Consider the following 21505-nt stretch of genomic DNA (forward strand, 5'->3'; position numbering starts at 1 on the left):
CGAAAGCGACACTTGAATTAGATGGGAGGGGGGCAAATGCATTTGATCTACTGACTGACCATAGTATATTTTTATTATTATCATTATTATTATTATTTTATTATTTTTTTAAGAATGGGAAATAGATGGTGTTGTCGGGCTTGCTGAAGCATCTAGTTGACCCGATTAGCGTGCTGCTGTAAACTGCCTCCTTTGTCTCGTGTTTCGTTTTTGTCTCACCTGCGAAGCAGAGTGAGACTATAGGCGCCGCTTTTCCGACGGCGGCGGCGGCGGCGGCGGCGGCGTCAACATCAAATCTTAACCTGAGGTTAAGTTTTTGAAATGACATCATAACTTAGAAAGTATATGGACCTAGTTCATGAAACTTGGCCATAAGGTTAATCAAGTATTACTGAACATCCTATGAAAGTTTCATGTCACATGACCAAGGTCAAAGGTCATTTAGGGTCAATGAACTTAGACCATGTTGGAGGAATCAACATTGAAATCTTAACCTGAGGTTAAGTTTTTGAAATGTCATCATAACTTAGAAAATATATGGACCTAGTTCATGAAACTTGGACATAAGGTTAATCAAGTATCACTGAACATCCTGCATGAGTTTCACGTCACATGACCAAGGTCAAAGGTCATTTAGGGTCAATGAACTTTGGCCGAATTGGGGATATCTGTTGAATTCCCATCATAACTTTGAAAGTTTATGGATCTGATTCATGAAACTTGGACATAATAGTAATCAAGCATCACTGAATATTTTGTGCAAGTTTCAGGCCTAATGATTAAGGTCAAAGGTCATTTAGGGTCAATGAACTTTGGCCGAATCGGGGGTATCTGTTGAATTACCATCATAACTTTGAAAGTTTATTAGTTTAGTTCATTAAACTTGGACATATGAGTAATCAAATATCATTGAACATCCTGTGCGCGTTTCAGGTCACATGACCAAGGTCAAAGGTCAATGAACTTTGGCCGAATTGGGTGTATCAGTTGAATTACCATCAAAACTTTGAAAGTTTATGGATCTGATTCATGAAACTTGTACATAAGAGTAATCAAGTATCACTGAACATCCTGTGCGAGTTTCAGGTCACATGATCAAGGTCAAAGGTCATGTAAGGTCAATGAACTTTGGCCATGTTGGGGTTTTTTGTTGAATAACCATCATATCTCTAAGTTTATTGGTCTAGTTCATAAAAAGTGGACATAAGAGTAACCATGTATCACTGAACATCTTGTGCGAGTTAGAGTAGTATTCAAAGTCAGCACTGCTGCTATATTGAACCGCGTGATGCAGGTGAGACGGCCAGAGGCATTCCACTTGTTTTCTTTTATTATTTCTTTCAATTCATCTCTTTTTGCGTTGCTTGTTGATCTATGCATGTTTTTTTGTTTATGTTTTGAATCTTGTTCCATCGTTGCTGTTTGGGTGTTTAGGTGTATGGTTTGTGGTTTCCTGTCTTTTAGCATGTTTAGTTGTGTTTTTTAAAACTTAATTTTATTCATCCAGTACAAGGTAGAACAAAACATCCACTCTAAAAACAAATTAGTAAAACTGACTACTTAACATGGTAAGCTGGGTGCAACTGATACTCCAGTCATATTTGACTATTTTCTAGTCATTTCCTAGAACAGAGTTATGTCTGACTCAAAAATACATGTATGTCAGAAATGTGACTAGACATATCATTGCACCCAGCTGACTACTGGTCTGGTCAATTTGACTGATTTGTTTGAAGGGTGTTAGTTCTAAATCAGTTTGATTTGAAATAAAGATAATTACTATTAACGATGTTTTCTTATGTATGTCGGCGCTATTCTTGTAGATATTTCTTTTTGATCAAGTCAAATGAATTTAAAACAATTTGTATGCAAGTGTTACTCGAAAAATTATGATATTGTATTGATGTGTTCAATTAATCTAATAAATAACAACTTACAAAAAACATCTGATGAGTGCATGTCGAAATGGGCAAGTGTGCCCCTGATTATTATAATGCTGTTTTTCGGATGGGTTTGCTCATTTTTTTATATCTTATTTTCTTCCTCTTTCAAATCAATCAATTTACAGTCACAATTCATATAAATTAAGATTCTGTACATGTATACGATGCAAATATCAATATCGATGAGATTGCACATATTTTTAGAATTACTACAAATGAAGTTAACTGCCCAATTTCTCTTCCATAACAATGTTAAAGCAGAGGGGGAAAACATATCAATCGACAAATTAAAAAGAACAGAGTTTGTAAAAGATGAATTTTTCCCTGAATAAAATAGAAATAATCTCTTTTGCACATTATCAATTGTACAAGAAAAACGGACAAAAGATTGTTTTAAAGCTTATTAGCCTAAAAACGTCCCTACACACTCACTCAAATTTGCCCGAGATTGAGAATAGCGCCATCTCAATTGGGACGGCCAACTCTTAGTTTGATATGTGTTTATATTTCCATTTGCAGACCGATATGATCATAAAAGGTCGATTCGTTTTCTCTCTCTCTCTCTCTTAAAATCGTGTTTACCATTTACTCAAAATATTAAAAACCGGCAGATCGAAAAACGATTTCCGCCTTTTTCTCATTGACTTGAATATACTACATATCAATATTTGTTAGTAATAATATGTCATTTTACAATAATGTATTTTGTTCCCAAACCTAACAAGAAAATTGCTCTTATTGGTTGTAGATTCTGGTATGAAAAATATAAGGCCTAGTAAGCCTACATGATTTCGATATCAGAAAAAATCAATGGGAAAGGGCGATGATTAATGACGCCCCCAATCAACTGATTATCTAATCGAGGAAAAATTGTTCGTTTATATCGTTTTCGTGAACCCTCTAATCCCTTCTCTCTCCACCACTCTCCCCTCTCTCTCTTTCTCTCTCTCCACCCCCCCGCAACATCGATCATAGTTGGGGCTACTTATTTTTAGTAACCCTTTGAAAAGTTATAATAATTGATGTGAGTTAATTGTCCTTGTTGCCGAGGTTGAAACATTATTATCATTTTTTGGTTTAGTGTTTTCTTTCCTCGTCAAGTCAATGATGTGTATGCCTATTCAGTATACGGCTCGCTTGCTCCCGATGGAGAGGCGGTGTGGTAACTCCGTGAAAAGCTGTGCAATATTCGGTTAGTTTTCGTTCCCACAACACATGGAGGATTCAAGAACATACACTCTAAAAACTGTGGTGTTAAAACTGACACCAATTGGTGTTAATAGAGGACCACACCCTGAGGTGTTAAAATTACACCCTAGAGATTAAACATAACACAAAAGAGTGTAAATGTAACAACAAAAGGTGTTGTAATAACACCTATAGGTGTAAAACTAACACCACCAATTTAACACCGGTGCAAAATGACTGGTGTGGTCTTCTATGTACACCGGTTAACACCACAGTTTTTGCTGTGTAGTAAATGACAATGAACTGCTGCTCGGCGGTCTTTGTCAAAGATTGTGAAACCGGAACAGCAGTTTCGTCCCAAGTTTCAGAGCTAAAGAAAAATGGCAAATATGTCGTCTCTCCAGAGTCTAGGATGCCACTGCTGTTTTGATCCACCAAGTTTCGACAAAGACATCTTGGTTGTTCATTGTCATGAATGACAATTGACAATACATTTTGTATGTTCTTGCAAGCGTCATGCGTCGTAGAAGCGAAAACTCCTTACAAGCTCAATATGATGGAAACCATTGAATTCCCCAACAAAAAGAGTGATTACCTTTTAAAATCCTCCACCAAGGTTAGTGACGAAGCATTGCTTGTCCAAGATCTTTATTCTGAGTCGATATCCCACCTAATTGAGACAGTTTTCTTTTCTTATCATTTTGCGAATGGGAATACACCGACCGTGATAGGTTTAATAGTGGAATGCCAAGACAAAGTAATTACATCATATCCGAGAGCCTCTAACACCCCCCCCCCCCCCCCCCGTCGCCACCATCCGTTAGTTCCACGTTCACCATTTTTTTTTTTGGTTGGGGGGGTGGGAATGGTAGCTGTGAGTTGTCAAAAATACTATTTAATTATCAATATTATTAATACAAAATTCAATTACTAATCGTCAATAGAATTCCCCCATTGTAAAGTTTATCCCCGCACTCACTCTCCCTCTCTCTCTCCTGCCTTTCTTGTCACCTGTTGGCTTGATTTTTTTTATTCTGTGAATTCGAATTACAAAACCTGATTTTTTTTTTGGGGGGGGGGTTCAATCTAATTTCACTTCAAAGACTAAGAAAGTTTCCGTCTGTTAACACTTCAACTTATTCACTTCAATTAAGGTATCCCACTGGGTGGGTGGATTGACCTCTTTTTATATACCGTGTTGTTAACTCAGCACTCCCATCGAGTTAAGTCTCCTCTCTCGCTTTCTCGCTCGGATCATTCCATGTCGTTTCAATCAGCGAGGCAGTATGCATGGGTAGAACATAGATTGTTTACCAATGAAACGAACGTGTCAGCTCTCTTCGTCCTACGTGAAAGTTTGCAAGTTCCTTCAAAAGTTGGATGCGACACGAACTGACAAAGTCAGCGGATCGAAACTCTCGTAAAAACTGCCACTTGTGGTGGGATTCCTCGTTACTGTTGCCGGGAATTTAAACGAAAATGAGGGTTCTGTTGTTTGCTATCTGCTCAGGAGTGTTACTGGGTATGGTGGTAAACGCTCAAAGGGTTCTAGAGTGTCCCGATTGTGAGCGTACAGCATGCGAGAAGGTATCCGAAGAAATATGTCCCGCTGGAGTCCTCCTTGACGAATGCGGCTGCTGTTCTGTCTGCGGGAGAACACTCGATCAAAACTGTGGCGGGAAATTTTGGAATCTCGGTCGTTGTGGTCGGGATTACTACTGCTCGGGACCACACCCCGATAAAGCAATCAATATCAGGAAAGGAGAGGTGGGATTCTGCAAATGTCGGGAGAGTAAACGTGTTTGCGGGAATGACGGGAATGTATATGAGAACGTCTGTTCAATGAATGAGACGAGTCATGAACAGAGAAAACACGGAGGAAATAAAATTGAGGTTTCGAGGGATAGGAAGATTTGCAGAAGTGGTGAGGTTAAATTCTATATAATCTATAATATTATCATTATCATTGCTATTGTTATCATTGTTGTTGTTGTTTTTAACATTCCATTTTTATCAAATGCATAGAAGCGTGAAAATTTAAGCAACAATATTGAAAGATTATCGCATCTATATACCATTGAAAACATTGAAAGGCGCGAGACCTTGATAGATCAATTCCTTTGTTGAAGCAGTTGACTTAGTTTGGTGTTGAATAAAAGAATACAAGGTTGTTTTGATTGTTGATGTGTACTTAACATGGCGTCAAAGTACATGCATCTTCACTACATAGTCCATTGTAAAGCGTGTTTTTGTTTCCTTCTATGCTTTGGTATTGGTTACTATAAAACTTGTCAATTTTCAAAGGTTGAATTCAGTGTAAGATACAATGATACGATCGTGCGATCTTAAACTAGATTTTGGGTAATATTTTTAAATAAAGTGTCTAAATCAAGAACAATCGGGTCACCGATAAATTGTAATGATTTTATACAGAAATTCCCAAGGATGGAATTGTAGGATCTATACTGTTCAACCCTATCAGGAAAAAAAGAAGACATTATTAATGAAAGATGGAAAACATGACAAAACAACTGTTTGGGGTACCCTAAGACCGGGCCCTGAGATCTAGGGACTTCTTGGGGTTCATTAACGAGCATGCACGGTGTTCACCTTGTAATGGTAGAGTTTCTGAGTAATAGGGGCTGATCAAACAATAATCAGTCCAATACTAATCATGATAAAGTAGCTTAAGACGGCACGAACCGATATGGTATTATGATTTTATTTGGAATACTTAATTTAAACTGAAAATGTGTTTAATTTCCAATGTTTATCGCCTAGAAGACGAACATTTCTGTTGCTCAAATTTTAAAAATATATCTTTAATTTCGTTTTTATCTTGTAAAATTATTCACTCATCGCGAGTTGCTATCAGACATCAATATAATTACATTCGAATCTAATAATGAAATCGGCACCCATCACGTGATCAGATGTCGGGATGTTTTCTTCGCACTGATGTAATATTTGAAATCAAAACACACATGGGTCTAACTGTACGTCCTTCGACAATACATAATTGAGTTACACACGATATGCCGCCTGTCAGATCGCGATGGGGTGTATGTGTGTGGGTTGTGTGTGTGTGTGTGTGTGTGTGTATTGGCCCACTGTGGGGGGGGTGCCACTTTTATACCATCATTGATGGATGAAACTCCATATTCTCGGCACTTTACCCCCTCCCTCTTCACAATATGTTGATTCAATACAACTTGATTTTAAAATTTGACTGTACATGTGAACAGTCACTGTATTTCATTTTTGCAAATATCGAAGTGCTTTATCACTGGCCCAACCATATCGTTGGCTCGAACAAGACAGAAGAATTCCCACAAACCTCCGTTGGTGCGTCAAGCTGGGAGGTGTAATTTTTGTTCTGGCTTTGCACTGCGGGCTCAGGCAGGGGTATATAGGCCTTATATTTTTTTCGAAGTAAGAAATATACATACAGACATCTGGAGTATGCTAGGAATCGGAAGAACCCCTCTTCCCCTCTCCTCTTGTCACTATATTCCCATAAGCCCCTCTCCTTCTCCAACCTTAAAATTAATTTGTTTTGGGCGATTTATTTTCTGGCATCATGATGTAGTTCATCGTAACATGATTTAATTTAGACAAATTTCGATAAGATAATCGAACAAAGATAGCACTGAATGTTTCATCAAAATCGGATGTAAACTATTGAGAGAGTTATAATATTGAGAAGTTTAACTTAATTTTACAAAAAAATAAGTGTCATTGCCACTGGTCAGTGGTTCAGTAAGGGAACTGATGACGTTAGCCACTCCTTAATTATTTTTTTTTAATTGTTTATTATGAAATATGATTTTTACTCTTTTTTTTAACCTGATTTACGTAAATTGCCAGTACTCGCGAAGAGCCCCCCTTTGGTTGAATCTTAAAATTAATAGAAATTGTGAAATAACGACAAAATAAGCTTTCTCATATAATCCTTTTTTACATATTTGTCTCTTGTTTGGGAAAATAAGCGAAATGCAATAGTTTCACAAGTTTCTTATTTTTATTTTTTTTACATCTGATTCAAATCAGGTTTTTTTTTAAACACGGTGGACTTGGCCTTGTCCCTCTATAGCTTCTTGCATCCATGATTATGTCTTCCATATTTATCAAACGCCAAGTCATGGCGATATACCATCTTATATTCCTCAACAAGCCAGCCTTGCCCTCAATATTTTGAAGACAATCAAATTATCATGTCATGTTGATCTGAAGTCAAGATCAATTCTTAGACCCACACACGATCCCCTCGACGACGGGAGACAGGTGATCGCATTCCATTCCTTTGACTAAATACATATTTTTACCTTTTATTACGGACCCGTTCTCACTTGACAAAAGGACAAGACAATCTCTAGGGAGTAATTTTAACACCTCAGTGTGTGGTCCTCTATAGACACCAACTGCATGGTGTCAGTTGGGGTCTCCACCAAACACCACAGTTTTGAGTGTCACGGGCGAAACTGCTGTTTTGATTCACCGATTTTTGATGAAGACTGCTTTGTCATGAAGGGTTTTTGACGATAGATTCTCTATGTTCCAGAAAACGTCTGTGTCGTATACGCAAATGGTGGGCGTGTACTTACAGATCAAAGAACAAGAATATGTTGCCGAGTTGAATTTATTACAAGATTGTGAAATGATTTATCTAAATAGCATTTGAATAATTATGTAGGGGCTAACAACCAGAAATGGGCGAAGACTGTGATGTTTATTTCACTTATAAACATGATATGAAATGAAATGATATCATTTACAAGGTTGTTATATATAAATTTCCTCTACTTTGTTTAGCTATACACATTTTTGGAGTTATTACTTGTTTCTCAATGAATTTTTAACAGCAAAAAAAATATATTTCCAAAGAATCACTCCTCAAAATTGGAAAATCTAATTGTTCAAACGTGTATATCAGCTTCTTATGACAAAAGTTTACAACAAGGGTACCTTTTTCCTAGCCATTATTCCCGTCACAAAAGAGTTTTATATGCGAACACAATGTTCAAGCAAAAAAATATACTCACACATGAAATATGTTACTTAAAGGACAAGTCCACTCCAACAAAAACTTGATTTGAATAAAAAGAGAAAAATTCAACAAGCATAACACTGAAAATTTCATCAAAATCGGATGTAAAATAAGAAAGTTATGACATTTCAAAGTTTCGCTTATTTTCAACAAAATAGTTATATGAACGAGCCAGTTACATCCAAATGAGAGAGTTGATGATGTCACTCACTCACTATGTCTTTTGTTTTTTATTGTTTGAAATATACAATATTTCAGTTTTTACGAATTTGACGATTAGGACCTCCTTGCCTGAAGCACAAAATGTTAAAATAATGGAATTCCACGTGTTCAGGGAGGAATGAAACTTCATTTCACATGACAATGACGAGAAAATCAAAATATTTCACATTTCAAACAATAAAAAACAAAACAAATAGTGAGTGAATGACATCATCGACTCTCTCATTTGGATGTAGCTGGCTCGTTCATATAACTGTTTTTGTGAGATGAAGCGAAACTTTGAAATGTCATAACTTTCTTATTTTACATCCGATTTTGATGAAATCTTCAGCATTGTGCTTGTCTGATTTTTCTCTATTGATTCAAATCAACATTTTTCTGAGGTGGACTTGACCTTTAATGATTTTTTCACATTTTCAGCGTAATTGATTATGTTGCTCTGAGACATGTGAATATAAACCATACATGACATAGGCATGATAGGTAAACTGCTAATTCGTCTATTGCCAACTCGTCCGCTCATCACACGGTCTACCCCCTAGTCTATTGCCATTCCATCCATCAATATTTCATCTAACAGCCATTTGGTCCAATGACCATTTGGTCTAATAACCATTTCACAAGCAAAAAAAAAGGTCTTCGAGGAGCGGACCAGGGATCAGTTGTGACTCGTCAGGGGGGGGGGGCAGTCTGCCCCCTCTGCCCCCCCCCCGTAGGTACGCTAGTGCCTATACCTAAAGAATCGTAAAGTTTTTTTTCCTATGATCTACTCTTCAATCTGAAATGATTGATTAAATTCCCTTTTTTTCTTCTATCATCTCTAGCCTATATCATAGCAGTGGTTTGTATTGACATTATCATCCACTTTTTCGTTAAAAAGAAAATTGCCTACTATGTAAACCGATATGACGTATTTTCTGTATTTTTTGTTTTGTCGGATTTTTAAATAAATCATCTTGAAGTTGAATATCACGCGAGGGTGCAGAAACAATATTGTTTTATAGTCCGCAATCTATGCTATTTGTCATCTGCACAACCATGCTGCCTATACACTTCTATTATTGTAATAATAAATCATTTAGGATTTATTTTTCATGCTCTTACCTATGACCTTGTGAGAATCGTCATTTTTTTCGACAGGTCTGTGCACTTTTCGCCATCTATGTTATTTCAAAATGAACTCATTTTCTTTGTGTAAACGAACACAACGAAAATTCTCTCACGTTGATTTCGACAGGTGCACGACACTCAAACAAATCAACGTTGCCATGGTAAACGATGGTCCGAAGTAACTGGGAAAGTAATTGAAACAAATGTTTGCATCCTCTGCACCAGTCATCCTCGTCTTTCTGATGTTCCTAAAAGAATTCGTTTTAAACAGCCTACCGTATTATTTCTAGGGGTTGAAGTTGTATTAATTTCTATTGCGTGGATGGGGGTATTACATAAAAATAATTTGTAGCACTTTTCTGAATGATCTCATATACTGAACCGCCTGTAATTATATCAGGGGCGGATCCAGGATTTTTCAAGGTGAGGCATTTTTTCCCGATGAAAATTTGACATTTTAAAGGGGGGCACATTTGGGTAAAACCAGCATATTTACATTAAGTTAAAAAAAAATTGATTACTACTACTACTACTACTTCTACTACTACTACTACTACTACTACTACTACTACTACTACTACTACTACTACTACTACTACTACTACTACTACTACTACTGCTACTACTACTACGACGACGACTACTACTACTACTACGACGACGACTACTACTACTACTACTACTACTACCACTTCTACTACTACTATTACTACTACTACTACTACTACTACTACTACTACTTCTACTACTGCTACTACTATATCACCACTACTACTACTACCACTACTATTACTACTACTACCACCACTACTATTATTACTACTACTACTTCTACTTCTACCACTACTACTACCAAAGTTACTTCTCCCTTTTTCTTCTTTAATTTATTCTTATTCTACTAGGATGATAATGATGATGATGGCATTGATAATAGTGATTATGATGATGATAATACTGATAATAAACTTGATATTGATGATATTTATAATAATGATGGTTGCGAATAGTTACTGAATAATTCGATGTAATGAGTAAACATTTACTATAAGCATGATAAGTACTGAAATTGTTGAGTGCATGGTCAATAATATTAAAATATATAATGACATATGGAAATATCAATGTGTCATTTATTGTATAGTGTGGGCACATTTCATTTTGATGTGCCTTATATAAATTGGAAACCATTCGATATCTAGTGAACTTTTAAAATTCAGACAGTCATGAGCAAAAGCTGTATAGCTTGTTTGTTGCTATGGTAACCCCTACTCAATAGTTAGATTTAATATACTACAAACAGCTCCACGGCTCGCCGAAAAAAAATTTGGACACGATTTGATTTCGTCTGTGGTTTGTTTAAAATAAGAAGAAAAAAGATTATACAAAACATCATGAGCAGGGGGGGGAAATCTGCTCCAAATTGGTTGGACTAGTTGAATATATGAATTGAATTACATGGACCATAGATTGTTAACATCCTATAAGGATGAGTGTATTTATTCATCTTTCAAAATGCTCAAACTATTTTTAAAAAATGCACCCCTACTTTGTATGTTTTTTTTGGTCGTGTGTTCGCTGTTCACTTATAAGGAATTTTGTAGTAAATACGCCTTATATGGAGTTTCTTAGATCGAAATTCGATACCAAAATCGTGTTAAGTAAGGGAAAAATTACAATTTAGACTAGAGATATCAATAAAACCGATTTCAAATGTGATATTAGAATAATTATAATCAATCTAATATTTGGTTATAGCCTGTCGCATCGTGCCATTTATAGAGTTTGTATTTCATCATTATTGTGCATTCGATATGTTTAGTCGTCATATCATCACTTCCATTCTGCAAATGATATTTCTCTCACTTAATGACAATTGAAGAGAATATGTTGCTGTCCCAGATTCTGTAAGATTTTAAACATGTTAGAGAGAGGATATTGGTAAAAGGAGTGTTTTCCGTCGTTTAATGTCTCTGGATTCTATCCAACAGACCATCTTTGTTTCCTCTGATTTCCTTTCAGCATGTTAAGCCTGATTGCCCTGTGAAGTTTTACTTAAATGTTGGTGTCAGTTGATTCACTGTAGATTTGTGAGTTTAGGATCCCCCTTGTTTGAATTAGCACGGTTTCAGTACATAAATTGTTTTATATTTAATTACTTGACTTTAAATATCCATTTCTTCCGTATGACGATTGAGCAATCAAAATAATATTTGCCTCGATGCATCGATGTAGATCCTAGTTACGTAGTTACCACTGCCACGATTTGCGATATTATAACAAACAACAAGTTTGTTATAATATCGATGATTCCTTATTTTTTGTAAGATATTTTGAGATCAATAGCTTTAAAATATAAGTGTCTATGTGAACACACATTTGAAGGTCAAGTCAAAACCAAGAGTGAGTTGATGAAAAGATGCATGTCAAATAAACTTTTAAAAACTTCGCTGAAATTAACAAATGTTGTTAAATTAAATTTGAAATAGTTCATTGCTAAAACATAAAATATCATTGACATGTAAAAATACTTTTATATTTCCATGATCATATTGATGTAAATGAACACGAAGTTCTTTTTTTTAAAGGTTTTATAATTAGAAGTTTTGGATAATGGAGGTGTTACATCTTCGGGGTAGATTCAACCTATGCATTACCAGATAAATAGCGAAATATTAAGTATTTCGCATAATCATGATAATGATGATAGGGGGGTGTTGAGGAAGATGACCTAAAGTTGACTCCATAACTGAATAATAGAGGGGTATAGAGTTACATGACCCATATGCCTCTCTTTCTTATCTTTTGTGCTTTTTTCTTCCTCTTCCTCTTTCCTTTTTATAAGGATAAGTTTTTTAAATTTTGAAAAATAAAATGTTGAGGAGGCCCTACCCTTTCCCATTCATCGACTCCCTTTAAAACCCTCCAAAATGCCCAAACTTATGTTCACTCTTTAGCTCAGCAGATCAACGTTACGGTATTCCCATCGAATATTTGCTCTCATTTTTCATTCAAAGTCAATGTCATCCTTCTCTTTCATCGTTGAATCTCTGTGAGCCTACGAGACCGTGACGCTACAATCACAGCAGGGAAGCCAACTCGAAAACGATCGGTGGTATGTTAGTCGATCTACAATCGGTTTATCCGGTGTGACTGTACAATAAAACTGACCAGGGTCCCGTTTTATAAAGGCTTGTAATAATAACAAATGCAAGATTTGTATAACAAATTTACTGTCAGCCAATCAGAGTGAAGAATTTCAGTGGCTTATAACTGTTAATGTAAATTTGTCATTGTAACAAGTTTTATGAAACGGACCCCAGGCCTGAAACCGATGCTATAACACTGGGCTACAGTAGCATCAACGAAACCGACTCCTAAGTCAAACCCACCGATCGTAAGTCATGCGTAGTGGAGGTGCCGCGGCCGAGTGGTCTATAAGGCGCCTGTCTATACATAGAAAGTCCGGGGTTCGATCCCCGGCCGCGGCACCTATGCCCGTGAGCAAGCCATTTAATGTATATGCTCTTTTATCCTGCTTTCAAATAAAAAGAAATGCCATATGCATTATTGGTAACTTGGTGTGCACATTATATGTTATTCACACTCGATATAGAATCAGTTTATCCGGTGTTACTGTAAGAAACCACAATGACATTGAAAAAAAAACGACTCTAAACCGGCCGATGGTCAGAAATAACATAATATCGTTGGTTGGTCTAGAATCGGTTCAGTCGTTGGAGTGACTGTATATACCAACGAGCAAGACCCTGACATTGTGGGATGCAAGGAGCACCCTTCACGTCAGATTGAGTTTAACAGAGCTTGATAAACTGTGACAGGTTAAGTCAAATTATAGGCGTTTCATCATGTCACTCCTCTGACAAGCGTGGAAACCGAACGAATTTGAGTACAGTCTCGTATGATTTGAATTGGATACAGATCTCGGTGGGGATTCTTGAAAAAGTATGTGGGAACTGTGTGCTATTATTTAATTTTTACATGAGACAGGTAAAAAGCAAGAAGAAATACGATATTGTTTTAAACGAAAAACAATCGAGTCCTGTATTTTAAAGGTGATGTTTCTGAATTTTCTCGAATGATTGAAGTATATGGCAACGCAAACAAATCATTTTCTTTATAACGGTCGATTGTCTGATACTAAGGAGTGCATTCAGTATGTTCTGAAGAAAAAAAATAGAGCGAATTTCTATTTTTTTTTTGTCTTCATACTAAGCTTGTTATCACTCAGAGAAAGAAATGGATAAATGCACTTCCATTTCCCTTTTATTTGATTCTTTTCTAATTCATGACAAGTAAGGTCACATTTTCACTCCCTTTCAAGATCTAATCCGACCATTCAATAACTACCCACCAAGAAGGCCGCATTTCAGTACCACGAGGTACCTAATCATGCTTAATTTTAAAATGCCTGTATGTCTTAAACCTGTAATTCTTATACAGTAATATGTTGTATCCAAAACTTGGAGAATTTCAAATGATACAAAAAAATTATTCAGTGTAATGCATGACATGTTTGAAATATGAAGAGACTTTATTAACTCTTGCAATGACATTTTCGGTTTTATCGGGGAGGGGGTAGAAAAGCAAAGGAGAGGGGTAAGGTGTTGGATGAGAGGGAAAGGGGAAAGGAGAAAAGGGGGGAATAAAAGGCATAAAGATGAGACGAAGAATTCGTACACACTTGTAGAGCTCTTATGGTTTCACCCATTCGATTCAATCATACCTTATCTCTGCGATTCACCTACCCAGCCCAAGCCTCGACACCGCCATCTCGTGCTACTGCAATTATTTTCATATTAGCGAACAAAGTAAACATCACGTTCCGTACCTCTGTATTAAATGATTTATGAGATAATATGATTGATATATATATTCGTTTAGATAGACGTAATAATGAGATGGGCATGTCTTGGAATGAGATAGGCCTGATCGCTGGAGTGAAGATTTATTTTTAGGGGTGGGCTTGGGGCACTGGACTCCCCAAACGTTTCATGACAAAAAAAACATGAACGGACGGATGGAAGGAGTTAAATGAAAGGGAGAATGGTGATTACATATCTATATTCTTATATCGTACTTCAAAGTTACTAAAAAAAAACAGATTTTAGCTTTGAAATGGTAAACGATTTCGCCTGCTCACGACTTTTCTTTTTTTTTCTTCTTAACATTGGCCCATGCGGCATGCAGTGTCCTCAAAAGTTTTGGTTCGTAAATCGTAATTCCTCCGAGGCCTGTGTTCGGTACATGTATCTATCTCATACCTAAACCTACTTAGTACTGACCGTGAAAGTATTCCATCAGCATACCAAACAGGATCCCCGACGGTTCGGGGAGGAGTGTTTTGATGTTGAAAGAGAGGGAGACAGAGGCAGAGAGGGGCAAAGAAAATAGGGGGGGTGAGAGACTGTTAGAGACAGAGAAAACGTAAGAGGCTGTGCATGGGTTCCTGTACTGTATGCCCAATCTTCACAGGTAGCCCTTAGACATTTTCTTTTTCATTTTTCGACTGACAACGTAGGGTCCATGGCAACAATCATTCACAGTGGGATCATTTCTTCTCCAAACTGTTTAAAATAATATTCAGAGCATATTTTGTGGCTCATTCAATATCTTTTGAAAATGCCCCCCCCCCCCAAAAAAAAAAATAATAATAATAATAATCTCGATCGCTTCGATTTCTCACTTGTATCATGGACCTATTACAAAATAATAGGTCCATATGCTTGTATGTAGTCTCTCCCCAGAAAATATGTGCCCACAATGTTTTTTGAGCAAGTCATGAATATATATTGCGTTAGTATCACTTTTACGTGTCAGTATGCGTCTTTCCATGTCATTTCTACAATATTTTCAGGCAGAAATAATTGGGTGAAATCCTTGTACATGGCTCAGCTAAGCGTGTTATATTGAATTTCCTTTAGCCTTCCATTCAGTGATTGAATAATGTCTGGTGGATTAGAGCATGGTTACTTTGTAACAGGAGCTAGCAAAGAAAAAAAAGAGCCAAAATACAGGTAGAATAAAAGCTTCGAAAAAGAAATACAAATCTGGTCTTATCCAACAAACACTGGTAAATCAGTGGCCCATTTTTCAGCCGTTATCCAAAATCAGATTTGACTTGTTTATACGTTTTAATTCATTCTATACCACACATCACATAAACCATGTAAACGATTGTATATGGGCCTATAATGCTTACCAATATTAGCTTTTAGTCGCAAAAGAGAAATTATTCGGACTGCTGATAATTATCATGGTTGGACATCATTATTCAAAAGCGTCGCTATTTTGATACGAACCATAGTAGGAAAGGATAATTATGTAGAAGGGTTGTTTTATTTCCAAAACAGAAATAAAAATAAATGAAATGAAATGAAATAATGATCATGTACAAAATGAATAGTATACATATGTATATTAAAATTTAAAAAAGAGAGGATAGCCCGAATTCAGCAGTATAGGGAATACAGTAAAACATCACTGTTCTTCCCTATGGCTCGGGGTAGACAGGGTTTATGATAGGGTATACTATGTACACAGGGGAATAATAAGAGTTATTATAATAAGAACTATATTAGGATTGGCATGATTGGCAGAAAATAAATAACTGAAAATATCTATACTTACCACATATCATTTTGATATCGATTTAAAGCGAAGTTAAAGGGAAAGTTCACTCCACTAAAAAGTTGACTTAGAATGAAAAGAGGAAAATCAAACAAAGATAATACTGAAATTCTCATTACAATTTGATGTGACATTTTATAATTTTGCTTAATTCCACTATTGAGTTACATGTGTATCCTACTCAGTATGCAAATAGGAAAATTTGGAAGTCACCCACATTATTTATTTCATATTCCACAGACTATGATGTGAAATATGTATCAGTCAATGAAAGAATGAGTGACATTATCGACTTTCTTATTGCATAACACTCTGATTTGTAGAAATCAAGCGAAAATGAACCAGAACTTTTTTCTTTGACATCCAATTTTGATGACATTTTCAGCATTATGCCTGTTTGAATTTTGTCTATCTGTAAAAACTTTTTGTTTGGGGTGGATTCGTCCTTTAAAGGTCAAGTCCACCCCAGCGAAATGTTGATTTGAAAAAAATCAAACCAGCACTGAAAATTTCATCAAAATCGGATGTAAAATAAGGAAGTTATGGCATTTTAAAGTTTCGCTTATTTTTCACAAAACAGTGATATGCACAACTCAGCGACATGTAAATGAGTCAGTCGATGATGTCCATAACTCACTATTTCTTTTGTTTTTTTATTGTTTGAATTATACAATATTTCATTTTTTACAGGTTTGACCATAGGGACCAACTTCACTGAATCGTAGTATTAAACAATGCTAATTCCACGTGTTCAGGGAGGAATTAATCACTATTTCATTTGACATTGAGGAGAAAATTAGAATATTTCATATTTCATGTAATACAAAGGAAATAGTGAGTGGATGACGTCATTAGTTCCCTCCTTTGCATACCAACCAGGATATGCATACAGTCAACTGTTTTGTGAAATTAAGCGAAAATTTGAAATGTCATTACTTTCTTATTTTACATTCGATTTTGATGAAATTTTCAGTGTTATGCTTGTTGGAATTTTCTCTTTCTATTCAAATCATTTTTTGTTGGAGTGGACTTGTCCTTTAACGTATGACTTTAACGATCAGAGGGTGCAGTTGAGACCATGTGGGTGTATCCTGGCACTGCGTCAAGAATTTCCTTAAGACATCAAACCGTAAACCTTTAGGAGAGCTTAAGATTTAAACAACTTAATCCTTTTAGCCCGCTGCAATATCCTTCCTCCCCTCCAACCCCCATGGTAATGAATGTTGACATTATATTCACAATTTTGATGAAGTATAAACAACCCACGGACCACCATTATCTCCTATCTCTTCAAATTTTTTTGATGGTTATATGAACTTTTATACCGATGTAATTTTCTGCTAAATCATCTGTATCTCACTTTGGGGGGCTCAGTGTAATCTTCTTCATGATGAATACGGTTTTTTCTTAAGTTTGAATTATCACAATGTTCAATGCATAAAATCAAACCAAGGAACATAAGTGGGGTGTAGGCCTAATAGTACCTTACAGAGAAAAGTAAGACCTGGGTCCCGTCTTACAAAGAGTTACGATTGATCCAATCAATCTCAACTGTATGGAAGTCCATCCATACATTTTATTTTCTTCAGGAAATTTGGACGGTCTCCTGAGTAAAAAATTGAATCACTCTTTAATTTTCAAGAGAATGATGAATGTATGAATTAACATAATATCTACAAAATATTTTGAACAAACTTGTATTTGAGATGTTGACGTTGCTGGCTTTCCATAGTTGTGGTTGATCGGATCAATTGCAACTCTTTGTGTAAGATGGGGCCCAGGCTATATAAGCTAATAAATAGATTGCATGTAGAGCAGCACAAGTGAAACAACAGAAACAAAACTAGCAAGAATTAATTTTATTGATAGACTGATTGATGGATGGATTGATTGATTGATTGATTGATTGATTGACTGATGGATGGATTGATTGATTGATTGATTGATTGATTGATAAGAATTTTATTTCATTTCAAATTTTAATTTCAAGTCATGAAGAATCAAGTTGTTACCATTGTAACATCATCAGTCGTGGAGATATGTATCGCCATGGCAACATATCTGCGAACAAGTGATACTAAGGCGGCAGAAAGCGAGACACCGACCATGCCAACATTGGAATATTAAAGGCATACAACTTTCATGTGATTTTCACACTGTTAAAAGCTACTGAAAATTCATGCATCTGATTGGTTGAGAAGTTAGAGAATATTAGTAAATGAAAATCATGATCAAAACTGTTCATGAAACGCCATAGGCGGCGGAATCGGGGTGGGGGGGCTGGGACGTGCCCCCCCCCCCCCTAAATTTGAGGTTGGCCCCCCTATATTTTTTGTTGATAACCTTTTTTTCTTGTTTTTTGCTTGTCAATTTTGTTTCCTGCGCCCCCTCCCTAAATTTACGTGGACCCCCCTGAAATGTTTGTGCCCCCCCCTAAAATTTCAGTTGATGACCTTTTTTTCTTGCTTGTCAAAACCTTGATAATTTCTGGGGGGCTGTCAAATTATTTACCTGTGTCCATCCCAAAATTTCAGGTGCCCTCCCCTAAATTCAGTTAAAAAGAATTGACCTAAATGATTTGAATAGCATTTCTAGAATACCCCTCACCCTATCCCCTCCATCATTATTACTGACTCTCCGTTGCTTTCAAAATTCAAAGTATTTCTGGCCTACTTATGTCATGTTGGATCATAAAATGTTTGCCATGACAGTGATGTATCGATCAATTATCGGGATTGTTTTCTTCAATGGGATAAGGGGAAGTCTGTTTGCATGATGTTGCGAAGGTGTCTAAACTCGGCACGATTGCCTGACTTTGATTGATTAGTTTTGATGGTCAGTTCGGCCTTCTCCTCAGTAATTTTTTTTTTCAAGTTGGGAAAAGACGTTTCTCTTAGTTGTATGCCCTGTTTTCCGTCGTTCCCTCCTTGGCTTCTGCCATTGTTTGGGGTTATTTTATTTATCTTTACAAAATTACAATCAACTTGATTAGTACGAGGGTTTTATTTTTCTTGTGAAAAATGTTAACTTTGAATTTGATGAATTTGAATGTTTGTTGTTTTCATCGTTAATGGTTCTTTTTTATTATTGTTTTCTTTTTGATATCTATGTTTTTTATAGCTCCTCGTCTTCAAATGGTAAACCCGTCCAACAGCAGTTCGACAACCAAACATCTTGGTGAACAGACCTACATGCAATGTGAAGGGGAAGGCTTTCCGGCACCTCTCATCGCATGGACGAAAGATGGCGCTATACTACCCGGTGATCATGCAAACATTGCTGTACAGACGATTGGTGGACCGCAAGAGAATCAGGCCACTGGATGGCTGCTCGTGAGTTTGTCCTCTAAGGAAAACCAACTGAGATATGATATAGAATTATGATGCATGTAATGGAAATAGAAATTGACATCTTACGTGTTCTGTAAAAAAGGAAATTGTATAGAGAGTAATTACAACAAAGAAAAAAACACAAGATTTGAAAGAACGGAAAATGTGTCAGTATGATCACATCATATAATTATACTACATATTTTAGTCATTGATATCTATGGCCTTAGGAATTATTTTGCATCTGCTTTCTTCCACATGCAGAGTAATAACGATAAGAAAACATAACATTTGAAAGAACAGAACATTTTCCAAATCGTGTGATCACATCTCATAATAATCATTCTAAATATTTTAGTCATTGATATCCATACACCTAGGTATGAATATGCATTTGCTCGCTTCCAATTTTTTTTTGTATTTTTTTTCCGGCAAAGACACCTGCATCTTACCAATATCTATTATATTGCCTAATGACAAAATTAAAATACGCTCCTGGGCTCCCTAACACAAAGATTAACGATCAATCGCTAAATGAACTGACCAATCAAGATCAATGTTACACGCGCGTTTGGCGCAAAATACTGATTAGGAACTAATTAGAAGTGTTCTTCTATATTTGCTATTCATTGCAAACCTTTGTGTTACGGAGCCCTGGTCACATCTGCCAACCAAACACAGTCACCTTATCCTTACCCCCCCCCCCCCTCCTCTTTCCCCCAATCCCTCCCTTCGTTACACGAATATGGCTCTACTGCATAATATTCACATTATACTAATTGATATTCTGGATCATGCTCTTTTGTCAACCCCTTTTCAGATATCCCCGGTCACACAGGCGGATGCCGGGGAATACACCTGTGAGGTGACGAACGGTGAGGGCGACATTCTCCGAGCTACAATGTTTCTTGACGTTACAGATGCTTAGACTAACGACACTGAGAACTGGATTGAGAAATGTCAGCAAAATATGATATCAGAAAGAAGGAAGATTAATTCTTCGGAATGCGGAATGTCATTCAGCTTAGAAGCCATTATTTTACTCATACCTTCTGGGTAAACTCATGCCTGTGATGTTCGCAGCACAATCTAAAGTAATTAAATATTCATATCCATGGCATCCAGGATTCTATAGTTGTTCTCTGTGATTTTGCCACTGCCTATAATGAATCTTTTTTTTAGCCTTCTTAATTAGTTTTTTTCGAAGAAAGTAATCCTGGAATGGTTACCTGTTATGCTGTGCCAAATTTAATCGAGACACAAGTTGTGGATTATGAAAATCTTTTGATTCTTTCTTTGATACATATCAGTGCCATAATAACCTTGCTTACAGTATTACACAATCCTATTACCATAGAATTTTCATAAAATGACATTAAATAGGAAAGTGCACAAATATATTATAAGTGGCTTAGAATAGTGTCGTTTGCATTACATTAATAATGTCACGGGCCTACTTAATATTATTCTGCAGCCACAGACCCCGATTTAAACTTTGATCAGCAAGTGTGTCTCCACGCAAAGACTAGCACATACAAAACTTATTTTGAGGGCCTTCAGTACACGAGGCATGAGTATGTTGCACATTCAGACCCTGAACTAGAGCGAAGGGTTTGCATGGCAGGGCTAAGCTAATATCGCCGTGAAGCTTGTTTGTTTATTTATTGTCAATTAAAGTCCGTCATAGATTTTGTGAGACAGAGTGTTTCAGTGTGATTTTTTTTTGTCGTTACTCTTTACTGCCATTGATGATATCAGGGGGAGCGTTTCATGAAAGGGATCTTTTATCCGACAAGTATCATTTTATCCAATAGTTACCATAGTAACAATGGCTCTCAGCCAATCAGAATCAAGGAAAGATGTCAGATCTGAAAACTTGTCGGATAAAAAACGTTGATGAAACACTCCCTAGATGCAAATTTGGGCCCCGTCTAATTGCAAAGACTTATCATGCTTCGGGTATATCATAATACGATTAAAAAAAACCTTTGGAATTAACAAGTTTATATTTATCACAA

The 21505-nt window shown here is 36.4% G+C and overlaps 1 protein-coding gene across 1 annotated transcript; it reads left to right on the forward strand.

The window, feature by feature from the left end:
- Positions 1 to 4391: 4391 nt before the first annotated feature.
- On the forward strand, positions 4392 to 21171 carry LOC121425187 (insulin-like growth factor-binding protein 7). The gene is made up of 3 exons (XM_041621191.1): positions 4392 to 5055; positions 19279 to 19490; positions 20308 to 21171. Exons 1-3 carry the CDS (start codon positions 4611 to 4613, stop codon positions 20413 to 20415), a joined length of 765 nt encoding a protein of 254 aa, XP_041477125.1. The 5' UTR covers positions 4392 to 4610; the 3' UTR covers positions 20416 to 21171.
- The last annotated feature ends 334 nt before the right edge of the window (positions 21172 to 21505 follow it).

This window comes from Lytechinus variegatus, chromosome 12 (assembly GCF_018143015.1).
Source record: "Lytechinus variegatus isolate NC3 chromosome 12, Lvar_3.0, whole genome shotgun sequence".
Lineage (NCBI taxonomy): Eukaryota > Metazoa > Echinodermata > Echinoidea > Temnopleuroida > Toxopneustidae > Lytechinus > Lytechinus variegatus.

Excerpts from the sequence above, each read along its gene's own strand:
- LOC121425187 (XM_041621191.1), top strand. The coding sequence starts at position 4,611 with ATGAGGGTTCTGTTGTTTGCTATCTGCTCAGGAGTGTTACTGGGTATG. Across the intron at positions 5,056-19,278 it reads TAGGAAGATTTGCAGAAGTG|CTCCTCGTCTTCAAATGGTA; the intron begins GTGAGGTTAAAT and ends TGTTTTTTATAG. Across the intron at positions 19,491-20,307 it reads AGGCCACTGGATGGCTGCTC|ATATCCCCGGTCACACAGGC; the intron begins GTGAGTTTGTCC and ends ACCCCTTTTCAG.